Source organism: Magnolia sinica, chromosome 3 (genome assembly GCF_029962835.1).
Source record: "Magnolia sinica isolate HGM2019 chromosome 3, MsV1, whole genome shotgun sequence".
In the NCBI taxonomy this organism is placed as follows: domain Eukaryota; kingdom Viridiplantae; phylum Streptophyta; class Magnoliopsida; order Magnoliales; family Magnoliaceae; genus Magnolia; species Magnolia sinica.
The window spans coordinates 96,269,443-96,282,720 of NC_080575.1; the positions used below are offsets into that span (position 1 = coordinate 96,269,443).

Genomic DNA, 13,278 nt, shown 5'->3' on the forward strand with positions numbered 1-13,278 from the left:
GGCCCGTGCATTATCTCAGCCTTTGATCGCTTGATCGCGGGACCTACCTATCCCTTTGGTTGTACTTTCCTAGAAACATAATTGCTATGATGTCACCCTAGGGGTGACATCACCCTACCCTACCTTAGCCATAACTCATAAATAACCACCCATTCCCTTCTCCCCATAAGTCAACTCATTAATTACCTATAAACCATCACCTCTCTCTCTCCCTCCCTCTTTCTTCCTCACTCTCCATTGCAAAAGCCATGGACGTCCAACCATCCCAAAAAAAATCCAACCACCATCTACCTTAGATCCCCACCAATCCAACCTCTAGATTGTCATCTTCACCGTTGAAAGAGCTTCATAGAAGCATTGGAGTATATGGGAAGAAGAAAAAGAGTAAAGTGGGTGCTCCTCTCTCTCTCTCTCTCTCTCTCTCTCTCTCTCTCTCTCTCCCTTTTTCCTTTTTTCCCTGGTTTAATGGCCCACCATGGAGGTATATTTAACATCCTCACTGTCCACAAATGGGACTGCCTTGATGGAGCGTCCAAGGCCCCCCTTGCTACAGTTTTAGGCAAGCTCGGAGGGTGGGGAAAACACCAATATTGGCTTGATCTCCAGCTGTGTGGACCCCACATGAACCCACTATGATGTAAATGTTTTATCTACATCGTCCACCCCTCTCCCTGCTCGCCCGGACCATGGGATAGACAGCCCATTTCCAGCTGACCTGCTGCTGTCCAGCAGCAGGCGTTGATGGAGAGGGAATCACAAATATCATCTTGATTCAAAATTGGTGGACTGGTGGGCCACACTGATGTGGACCCACCTTGGCATGTATATTTCATCCATGTCATCCGTACATCAGATGTGGACCCACATTGATGCATTTATTAAATCTGCCCCGTCCAGCAAATTTGGACGGTGGCCACACCATGATGTTTGGGTTTTATCATCACCATCTATCTGACGATGGAGTGGACCCCATCTATGTGGTCTGTATTAAATCTAGACCGTCCAGACACTGGGTCGGGATGGTGGCAAAACCCCTGGCCAGCTTCTTCAAACGCTGGTAGTTTCACACGTGTGGACCCTTGATGTACGCGTGATACCCTGACCGTCCATGGGACGATGACCCCAGCACCTAAGCTGCACGTGTTGTGGCCCCATCACGTAGTATGTGGTATATCCTATATTGTACGTCCATTGGCAAGCTCTGGTGGGACCCCACCCGTATGCATTGCATCCACACCGTCTGCATTATCCTCACCGTCCAATCACTGGACGGTGGAAGAGGATTGGTTAGAGTACCTTCACTAGCTACATAGCTGCTATATATGTGACGTCAGCAAGCTCTGGTGGGACCCACATGAGGTATGGGTCCATTTAACCGTCCATTTATCTGGACCGTCCATCTATGTGGACCACACTAGCTATATGGCTGCTATTGGACGTCAGCAGGTCCGTGGGACCCCTGACCCACATGTATTTTATTCACACTGTCCAGAGTCTCTGGATGGTGGAAATCCCACATCGATGTATGCTTTGGATCCACATAGTACATGTATGGGTATCCACCATTAGATAAGTGTTTGTACCCTCACTGTCCAAGGAAAGGATGGTGGAAAGTAGATTGGCTAGTGTACTTCACACCAGCAGAATAGCTGGTGAGTTGACGTCAGCAATTTCTGTGGGGCCCACCTTGATTTTTGTGTCTATGCCGTCCACCTTCATTTGCTGCATGGGCCACCCCCATGATGTATGTATCAGATCCACACTGTTCCTCCATTTCTCTTGAAAATTTTAAGGCGTGAGACCAAAAAGGAGGATCCCGATCTCCGCTAGGCCACACCACGGAAAGCAGTGGAGATATTGATGTTCACCGTTGAAACTTTTTCAAGGCCCATCTTGATGTTTATTTTCCATCTAATCTGTTCATGAGGTCACGCAAACTTGCATGTAGGGAAATACAAATGTCAGCTTGATCCCTGACTCCTATGGGCCCCACTATCATGAATCAGTGGAGATTGAACGGCCGAAAATGAGTGGGGTCCACCTTGATAATCATGTTTTATCTATGCCATCCATCTCCAGCTAGTGGAGCCTACATGAGATATGCGTTGTATGTATTTGAGGCCCAGGTGCGGGGTATTTAAGGCCCATTTGGCAAAGCCTGATGTGATGAAATGAGGCCCATGTGCAGGGCCCACCTGTTATGTATATTAGGCCCATGTGCAGGGCCCACCTGTTATGTATATTAGGCCCATGTGTAGGGACCACCTATTGCGTATTTGAGACCCATGGATTGTGGCCCATTGTGATGTATCCGAGGCCCATTATGATGTATTTGAGGTCCGTGAGCGAGGCTCAATGTGATGTATATGAAGATCATGTGATGCGGCCCATTGTAATGTATTTGTGATCCATAGGTGTGGTCCCTTGTGATATATTTGTGACCTGTGTATAGGGCCCATTGTGATGTAATTATAGCCCTCGTATGAGGCCCAATGCGATTTATATTAGGCCTTTGTGTGAGGCCATGGGCCCTCTATATGTTTGGCCCTATGTAGGCCATTCCTTGGGAGCAATGTTGGTTAGATATCGACATTAATAGGCAATAATGGTTGAATGTCTACATTGTAACCTTCCCTTAGGCCTTGTTAGGCTCATTCTCAACTTTCCCTTAGTGGGTTAACCTAAATAAGTAGGCCACATTCACCGTAGACGGATGGCTCCGTGCTATCAGATTCGATATAACCACGACCGAGTGCCGATCTTTATACTATGGTTAATCGGCTGATCATTTATGGACCCCGCTTTGTTTATCTGTTGATTATCAGTGCGATCGACGTGACCGATTTGCATATTCTGATTATCGATCGATTCCGATTGTCGATTCCGATTGTCGATTCCGATCGACGTGACCGACTTACCGATTCTGATTATCGATCAATTTCAATTGTCACGACCGATTGCCGATTTCGATCAACGTGACCGATTTATCGATTCTGATTATCGATCGATTCCGATAATCGAGGCCAATTCTGATTGTCGAGGCCGATTCTGATTTGTCAAGGCTAAGTATCGAGGCCAATTTTGATTGGTTGAGGCCGATTGTATAGGTCAATTCTGATTTGTCAAGGCTGAGTATCGAGGCCAATTTTGATTGGTTGAGGCCGATTGTATAGGTCAATTCTGATTTGTCAAGACTTAGTATCGAGGCCAATTTTAATTGGTCGAGGCCGATTGTATAGGCCGATTCCGATTTGTCAAGGTTGAGTATCGAGGCCGATTTTGATTGGTTGAGGCCAATTGTATAGGCCGATTCCGATTTGTCAAGGCTGAGTATCGAGGCCGATTTTAATTGGTCGAAGCCGATTCCGATTGTCGAGGCTGAGTATCGAGGCCGATTCTGATTTGTCGAGGCCGATTGTATAGGCCGATTCCAATTGTCGAGACCGAGTGTCGATTCTGATTGTTGAAGCCGATTTTGATTGCTGAGGCTGATTGTCGAGGCCTATGTCATGAGGCCCATTGTGATGCATTTGAGGGTCAGGCGATGGAGCCCATTGTGACATATGTTAGACCCATATGAGAGGCCCATTGTGATGTGTATTAAGCTCTTGAGTGAGGTGCATGGTGTTGTATATCAGACCCTTGGTGAGGCCATGGGTCCACTATATGTGAGGCTCTATGTGGGCTACTCCTTGGGGGTAATGTTGATTAAATGTCCACATGGTCGAGGTCGATTATCGATGCTGGATGTGGATACCGGTTATGAGTATGTGGCGGCATAGCATCATGATACATGCCCATACGCATCATCTGCATGTTTGTTATGAGAGGTGGTTGATCATTGCATATGTCATTCAGCATGTTGTTATGAGACTCCCTGATAGGTGGTGGTTATCTCACATGAGCACGCGGTATGTGTAGGACTGATGCTTGACTGGATTGTATGACTCATGCATCTCGCATTATGATTACTGTATGCCCTAGCGACATCAGGGTCGTAGCCTCCACAGGCATATCGTGGATGGCCAAATAGGACACCGAAAATGTTTTGGTTCTAGCATACGGGCGCCATAGATGTCCCTGGGTGAAAATCCCTAAACCTCCGTGGCCAGGAGACGCCCCAACGTCGAGACCGAGTGGATACATGAGCGCCCGAGTGCTGAATACCAGGAGGCCGCGTCTCCCACTGTGTCGTGGTCGGTTGGGAGGGGGTGTGGCCTTACTCGCCGGTGGAAGGGGGTGTGGCCTGAGTTTGACCAGCTCGTGAATGGGTCCGCTATCGACGTCTCGGGTAGGTATTGGCGGACTATTGGCAAGGCGGATAGTGAAGTTTCTTATGCTCACTTGGGTTGTGCCGGGAGAGCGGCAGTGCCATTTGGAGTGTACTAAACCCCGGTGATGATCCTAGAGATGAACTGTACTGATATGTGAATTTAGTGAGTAGGAGTTGCATACTCATTCATGCATTCATTCATTCACTATCCACTCGGGTTGGTGGTGCGCAACTATTTGTTACGAGTGCTTTCGCAATGGCCAGGATTTCGGTTGGGGCGCGCGACTAACTTGAGATCAGGAGTTTACCATATTGAGTTTAACTATCCAAATTTAGGTATGGGACTGGTTTGGATAGAAGTCCCTTGTGATGGACCCCATAGCCTGCGATACTACGTACCATCATCCCGACTTCACACTCCAGTATGGTCATTCCATCCGCACCGCATATTGCAGAACATTCATGGCATATGGCATTTTAGGCTATTGAGTCTCTGCATTTATATAGTTTAGGTATGGCTGACGCTATTCCTGTTACTCATCAGGAATGTATAATGTATTGCAACCTCTACGTCTGATATTTGGCTATCTATGATACCTCACGTGTATAGTTGTTCTACATTGCATATTTTGACATTGATTGACTCATGGACTTGTCCGTATTTTCGCTTACTCTGTTATCGTATGTTTGTGATCATGTCGATATTCTGTTTACTATGACAATTCATGCTCTTGTCAATATTTCTGCTTATTTCGACATTTTACAATTTATGGATTACCAGTACTTTCGATATTGTGTGATTTATGACATTGAATCCTCGACATGTAATATTTGACTCGCTTTGACTCCTCATTTGCATAGTTGATTTATGATGTGTACCCTGATATTGTTTGATCCATGGACTTGTCAGTACTTCCACTTAATTTGATTACTCTGATATGGAATACTTGACACTTACCTTGTGCACACACTTACACCACCCTCTAAGCTTTCTATAAGCTTATGCACAATAGATGGTGCAGGAGATGTTAGGTTACAGCATTGTTGAGCTTGGAGCGTGCAGCGGTCTTCTGGAGCTTGATTTTCGATTTATGTATTTTTCTTTCAGCATTGTACTCAAATGATTATATTAGTGGATATGTGATGATGATGTTGCCTTTGTGATTTGGGTATGCTTGTGGTTATGCTTATTACAAATTAAACGTATATTGTATAAAAAAAAAAATCCTCCTTATAAGATCTCAGGATCGGAATCTGGCGTATGAACGCTAGGAGCCGAGAATGGGGCACTATGGAGGCTGTCGGCACCAGATTCGGCAATCGGGATTCCTGTGAATCCGATTTTCGGGTTTGGGGCGTGACATATCATGTATGGATTCGATCATCCTCCGGGGAAACCGGGAGAGATCGAATCTTATTTAGTTGTTTACACTAACCGCAACTGGAGAATATGGAAGATTCCTCAGTGTACTGCGCGCCACATGCATTTTTTGAAAACTTGTTTGAAAACTAGTCTCTTTGGAACTAGACTCCTTGGAGATTTTATTTGAAATATTTTTTGGATTTTGAAAAATATCCGTTCGATCTCGCTGGTGGGTGTTGTCGTTCGGTTTTTATTTGCGCACGTTAAGTAAACAATCGCGTCGCCTCCACTAATGAGTTAGCGGGGTTAACGGTTTTTATTTGAAGATATTTTGGGATTTTTTTGAAACATCTGTCCGATCTTACGAGAGGGTATCATTGTCCAGCTTTTATTGTACGGTCTGGATCGAATAGCCAGATGCCCTCCACTAATGAATTAATGGGACAATTGGGGAACATGGGCCTGATTTGGACATGTGGGCCTAGGACCATAAGCCTTGAAATCAGGCTTGTGAAGTGGGCCTTGCTTTGGATATGTGGGCCTAGGTAATGGTCTTGAAAACATGAGCCTTGAATCATGGCCCTTTGGACAATGGGCTTGGTGGGTTTTTGACATGTGAGCCTTGTGGCCTTTTAAATGTGGGCCTCTGGGGCTTTGAACTTGTGGGCCTTGTGAGCTTTGAAATGTGGGCTTTTGGGGCTTTGAACTTGTGGGCCTTGTGGGCTTTGAAATGTTGGCCTCTAGGGCTTTGAACTATGGGCCTCCGGTGCTTTGAAATATGGGCCTCTAGGGGTTTGACTTTGACTTTATGGATCCCAACTTTGTTGGTTACTTGTCCTGTATATTTATGAATGCTTTTGTTTTTTTGGGTTTTGTTTTTTTTTTTAAGAAAGGAAAGCGATGCATAGAAAGACTTTTTTGAAAGGAATGAAAATTTTTGTTTGTGCTAAATTTGTCGGTATTTGCTTGTGTTTAGATTTGTACTTTGGATGATTGGGATCAGAATATTGAACTCAGCCCATGTCGAATCTGGTATTCTGAGTTGTTTACCAGGGATCTCTGTTCCCTGAGAGTAGCGCATGTTAGGATCATGCTCCTTGGATTTGAGTAGAGTTTGACAGAATTCTGATCCAGGACTTATCTCTTCCTTGTGCTTCTTCACTTTACTCATTGCCTTGGCTTCTTCTGTACCTGCACTTTTTATTTTTATTTTTTTCTAGCCGTTTTTGCCCGTAGCGCCCTTTTGGGTTTTCACTACGGCTGACTTTCCCGTCATTTTTGCCTGTGGCACCTTTTCGGATTTTCACCACGTCCCGGGTTTTTGCTCTTACCTACCCCTTGGCAGCTGTGCTCTTTTTACCCTTGGTGCCTTTTCAGGTTTTCACCAAGTCCGTTACTTGCCCGTTGTTTTTACTCGAGGCGCCCTTTCGGATTTTCACCTCGCTCGTTTTCCTTAGGCACGTTACTTTTCTTTTGATTTATCTTTTCAAGTAACATAAGCGAGGGCTAGATTCCATTCATTGCCGACCGACTGGTGAGCTACCTGACTTTATCTTCAATCACGATCGTGAAGCTGCTGACATTGGGGTAAACAATCCTAAGGGGAAAACGGGCTGGTGAATTGTGTTCTTATTCATTGGGTTTGACCTTTTTTTTTCCTTTTTTTTTAGACCGTGCACTTTATTCGTATGTTTTTTTTTCTCTTTATCTTTTTTTTAACCCTTTATTTTTTTTAGAACACTTATTGGAGGGAAGGAATGATAATGGAATGCACCTCAGGATGCTAACCTCTTGTTGTTTGACTTCAGCTTTACGATTGTGGTTGTTGACATAGTCAGGTAGGCTTACCCATGATAGATGTTCACGTTGTCAGTGTTGATGGGCTCTAAAAGATCTTTGTCCCTAATGATGATGAGACGAAGGGCATCTCCCGAAAGAACTTTGCGAACGATCAACGGATCATCCTAGGATGGCTTGGACTTGCCCCCTAGATTTAATAGGCGCAATGGTAAGATATGCATTATTACCATGTTACTAACATTTCTTTCAGACTTGCTTGTCGTTGGTCCTAGCGATCGCCGTACGCTTTATGTCTGCAGGATGTAGTTGGTTGTATCGAGATTACCACCAATCATTTTCCTTGATTTCTTTTTTTCATTCGTACCGATGATGTAGGATGTTATAGACGCCTGCTTTTGTCTGCCACGAGAATGTACTCCTCACCATTGGATGCCTTTGGGGTCATTCTTTCGATGATGTCCATACCCCATAATGAAGAGGGGTTAGGGTGTTGCCAGGTTATAAAGACTCGAAGCATGCACATGGATCCGTTATGCGAGCTTCGAATACTTGGAGCACTTTCTAACATACTCCAATAGCTTATCTCTATCATTCATCAGTAGGACTCCATCATGGACTTCAGACATAATCTTGACAGCTTTACTTGATGGGCTTGACTTTAGGCTTTATAGTAGATGGTGTATGACTAGCTCTTCATTCGATCTAGGTAAGGCTTCATAGTAGAACGCGAGGTTGGATAGCCTTGGCCTTAAGAATTCTGTCATCCTCTACTTATACTCAAGAAGAAAGGATTTCTTGATGCGTACTTTTCTAGGGAGCTCAAGGGATCCCAAGTTCACAATTTCAAAATCGTTCATAACGACATTGGCCTTTGTTTCGAACTTTCTGAGGGAATCCTCTAGCTTGAGAGTTGGATCATCATTTTCCACATACCGGGCTTCATCCAAATCCATGAGTTTGAGGTCTAACTTTAGATCAAAATCATATGAGTCGACTTTAAACTTTATAATAGACGCATTTGCCACATTATTTCTTATGAGTTATAAAAGATTTTATATTGTTTTTGTGTTTTGAGAAATTTCTGATTTTTTGAATTTTGATAAGTATCTGAATTTTTGGCATTTTGAAAATATCTAATGTTTTTGGCTTTTAAAATTTTTTAATTTTTTGAGAAAGACGGCGATGTGAACCAGAAATTACCTGATTCGGCTCAAGGAGCCAAACACTATTTTCTTTTATTGTGCCATCTTGAGGATCGTGAACCAACTATTGCCCTGCACTCCCTCCCCTTAGGAGGCAGGGCCAGACGGATCAGTAGGTGGGCCCTCATTATCGCGCCTAAATGTCGTGATGAGTTTGAGATTAGGCTCTGAGTCGGTGTTGGATGTCACTTTTCTCAGCTCATTCCCGATGCATTGTGAGCCTTTGGATTCTTTCAGCTCAGATAGGATCCAGACTATGATCCAGTCAGCCAGGGGCAATTCTTGCCCCTTGTGTGAGTCATTTTCAAATAACTCAGTTAGGTTCATTCTACTCATTTGATCCTTCACGGTGGATCTCGGCCTGTTAACTGGATAGATGATCCCTTCTCTAATAGATTTGATTGATGTGCGGATGAAGGGATCATCCTCCTTTTGTCGAGTTTGCTCTCCTCCGATACATTTGTGCTTTGCTATCTTACCCGTAGGAGGTAGATATTCTAGTCCTGTCATACTTGCATTTTCTTGATTTCGAGCTGATAATAAAAATGTTGGTGCTCGACTGAAGGGAAGATATAGTTTGATCCGATGGGACATGCAAGAGGCATGCAATTCACAGTCTCGAACTCGAGACTATGGTATGGGATATCCTCATCAGAGCATTAATTGTATGTCTATGATCAGGATATCTAGCTCTTGAAAGTTGACTACTTCAACCAGAAAGATTTGTTCAGGATCATCCAGAACGGTCAGTGCCTTGTCTTTGAAAATGTACGTGGCTTTTTGGTGAAGAATTGACGAGAGAACCTTGACTCTATTGATCTAAGACCGATCAAGGAGGAGATGAAATGAAGTTGTGATGTTAAAGACCTGAAAGTGATGGTTGATGCTTTGGGGCTAATTAAGATCTTGACATTAATCTCTTCCTCGACCTTTCTCCTAGAGGAGGGAACCACTCGTCTTAGACTCTTCTCTTAAAGGATCGAAGACTGAGTAGAGCTAGACAAATCCTTTTGAGTACCAGAATGTCCTTCCTGGAAAGTTAGCGCATGATTGAAGTTGGGCCCTGATTTTGCTAGGGCATGCAGTATGTTGATCTGGGAATGAGCTTTTTCTTAGATCATGAGGGTTGGAGTAGGGGCCGGATAGGCAGGTGGTGCCCCTTGTGAGACAAAGGATGTATGGACTGGATTGATCGGTGGTGGCTCCTGTAAACTTAGGGGCATGGAGATGGAACTAGATGGAGATGCCCCTTGCATATTTAAGAGTGAAGAGATTGGACTGGCAGGGTGTGCCCCTTGTAGACCTGGGGGCATGAAGACTGAACTAGCTGGAGATGCCCCTTGCATATTTAAGAGTGAAGAGGTTAGACTGGCAGGGTGTGCCCCTTGTAGACTTGGGGGCATGGAGACTGGACAGGCTGGAGATGCCCCTTGCATATTTAAGAGCAAAGAGATTGGACTGGTAGGGTGTGCCCCTTATAAACTTGGGGGTATTGTTTTTGGGCTGGCAGTGATTGAGTGAATGCATTGGACTAGATTGACCGAGGGTAGTTCTCCTTGACTGATATTGTTAGTAGGGGTTCCTGATGAGCTGGGGCATACTTGATACAGTGGCAGAGAATTCTGGAGGATGTTGGCTTGAGCCGTAGTGTTATCCTGCGGGGTGATCGCAATCTTCTGGCTTTCGATTAAATCCTGCACCACTTGTTTCAAGGCGAAACAGTGGTCGGTTAGAAGGACAAGAGACTGATGATATGCGCAACACTTGTTTTCATTGTAGCTTGCGGGTGGGGGATTTGGCAGAAGTCGAGGTTGGAGTGGTGTCATAAGTTGCTTTTACTCCAACATTGTCATGATCTGACTGTATGTTTGTACCAAAGGAGTGAATTTTCTGCGCAACATTACTTGTTTGTATAAGTTTTGCACATTTTTCTTAGGTTGTTGCTGTTGTTGTTGCCATTGTTTCTCTTGAGGGACGAATTGAGCGCCTTAGGTAGAGGTGAGAAGATTGTTTTCTTCTGTTGGATGGAAGTCAAACACTTCTGTTACCATTCTCGTATCCAGTAGATCTTACTTCCACTATCTATTGTACTGGGGAGGCCTGATGAGGCCACCAAGGGGAGATTGTCTTAGCCCTTATTCCGGCTTCGACTTCTTCCCCAGCACGGATGAGTTGGGTAAAGTTGGTATATGGATACGAGATGAGGTATCCAGAGATACTCGGGTTTGCCGAGTGGATGATCATGTAGATTTGCTCCTCATCATCAATGGGTGTTTTCATTTTAGCAGCCATGGCCCGCCACCGTTCAACGTAAGTTGATAATGACTCATCATTCATTTGCCTTAGGGCAGCAAGATCCGCCCTTTTGAGCGCTACATTAAGATTATACACGAAACGATCAATGAAAGCTTGGAAAAGTTGTTCCCAAGTTTTAATTCGATGGTAGTCTAATGACGTGTACCAATCTAACGCATCGCCTTTTAAGGATTTTTGAAACAAACGGATCAACGCTCCGTTATTACCTACCAGAGTATTAAGCTCTCCACAAAATGCTCTTAAGTGGTCCATGGGACACCCTGTACCATTATATTTGTTGAATTTTGGTACCTCGAAATCTTGAGGTAGCATTGCATTAGAGAAGGGACAAAGATCCCTGAACTTGGTGGATGGGAGATCCACCCCCTGCTGCTTCCGTAGCTTCCTCTGCATATCTTACAATTGCTCTTGGAGCTCTTCAATTTAGGAGGGACCGGTCGAGAGGGATTTTGCCCCTTAGAATTGATTGGATCTCCTATTAGGAGGAAGATATGCGGGAGGGTTGCTCCCGTTTGTATGTTGGGCTGATTCTACAGGAAGAGGGAGAACAGGATTTACTGGAGGAATGAGGGAGAAAGCAAAAGGAGTTTGTGGGATTAAGCTACTTTGTACACTAGGCTGTGTTGCCTGCATGTTTGTTATGATGCCTGGTACCAGGCGAAGCAATAGCTCTTGTAATGCCTTGAAATTTTGAGACATCTTACTCAAGGCTGTAGTAACTAGCATATCTATTAGAGCTGCCGAAGGTGCCAGTGTCGGTACCGGTGCCGATGCTGATGCTCCAGGAGATGTCAGAGCTGTCGGCTCTTTTCATTAGTAGTTATAACTGCATGGGATTGAGTAGTCGTGGCTAGGATTGATGCCCAAACAAGTGTAAGCTAAAGATTATTGTTTTTTAGTTAGTTAGTTTGTTTGTCTTATGACTGTTATGTATTATTTTATTTTTTTGAACGCAATGATGAATGTCTCTTGATATTGGAATACCACACACTTTCAAGTCGGGTCTCAGCTAGAGCGCTCTAACATATCCCCAGTGGAGTCGCCATTCTGTAGACACTAGAAATCGACGCCCACGCTGATTTGTATGTATGTTTTTTAGTGGTGGGGATGATTAAGCTGATTTGTGGATGTTGGAGTCGCTATTAGCCAATTAATCTTAGAATCCGGCGGTCGGCTAAAACCCACAGAATACATAAGCTTGGAGAAATTCGAAGACTCTTCTACTTTAGATTGACTCCTGGTCTGCGATCCGGGATTTTGGGTAAGGGACCTCAGTTACAAAGAGGGAAGGTGTTAGGCACCCTCTCAGCCCATACAAACGTACGGTCTCTACTCTGTGTGGTAAAATAATCTCAAGGGATAGATGATGTGGTCGAGACAGGACTAGGCACACACATGGATTTCTAATTGGCAAGTAAGAGATTTCGGCAAGCCACAAAGCATACTTCCAACGGCATATCTAGAAGGCGAATATGATGATGCTTATGCAAAGAAGTAAGAAGACTGGACTAAATCTTTAGGAATTTCTGATGTAACAGGATCCGATATACGGCAAGTTAAAGAGCATACGTTCACTAAAGATCTATAAAAGAGGGGGGGTTGAGAAGGGAATAAATGTCATGATGAATGCTTGGATATGGGTGAATAGATATTTGACTTAGACTTAAGTTGGCTAGGACATGAGTTGCACCAAGACCAATTCGGGCTAAATTTAGGGTTGAGGAGATTAGGAGGAGGCTAAGAGATGGCTAAAAAAATCTAACTTTGGGAGCTTGAGCTCTCTCTCTCACCCTCACTCTCACTCTCTTCTTCTCTCTCTCTCTCTCACTTGGAAAGTGGAAGTTGTTGTTGTTGTTAAAATGTGAAGAGGAGTGGGCTATTTATAGCCTTCTCCAATGGTCTTATGGTAAATGTGGGGTTTAGGAGGGGTAAAAGCTGATATAGCAAGTTGTGAGTGGTTGAGGGGAGGGAAACGCCACGTGGCGCACTCTCATTGGCTCTTAAGATTGGTAAAACAGTAAATAAGGTCGGATAGGGGGGTAATTCCTAGAAAAAGTTGACTTTCGGACGCTAGGACAGCTGTTCCTAAAAGATCACATGCGGGCCGCGAGTAGCGTCACTGCAAGTACCGTCGGCGGTAGTCAAATTACCGTTGTCGGTGGTTGGACTACTATCCGGTACGGGCTCAAGCGTGTGGGTTTGTTTAGTGCACTGGTTCGTCAGATAGTCCCCTTTTTAGACTTTTGGAGTTCAGATAGGTGGGTTTGGGTTTGGGTAATGGGCTCAGGTCGGGATTTAGGGTGTAGGTGGGGGCTGTATGTGGA

General features: G+C 44.5%; 1 protein-coding gene across 1 annotated transcript; it reads right to left on the minus strand.

Annotated features, from left to right (window-relative positions):
* Positions 1-10,720: 10,720 nt before the first annotated feature.
* Positions 10,721-11,347, minus strand: LOC131238984 (uncharacterized). The gene has a single exon (XM_058236554.1). The coding sequence runs from the start codon at positions 11,345-11,347 to the stop codon at positions 10,721-10,723; it is 627 nt and encodes a 208-aa protein (XP_058092537.1).
* Between the last annotated feature and the right edge of the window lie 1,931 nt (positions 11,348-13,278).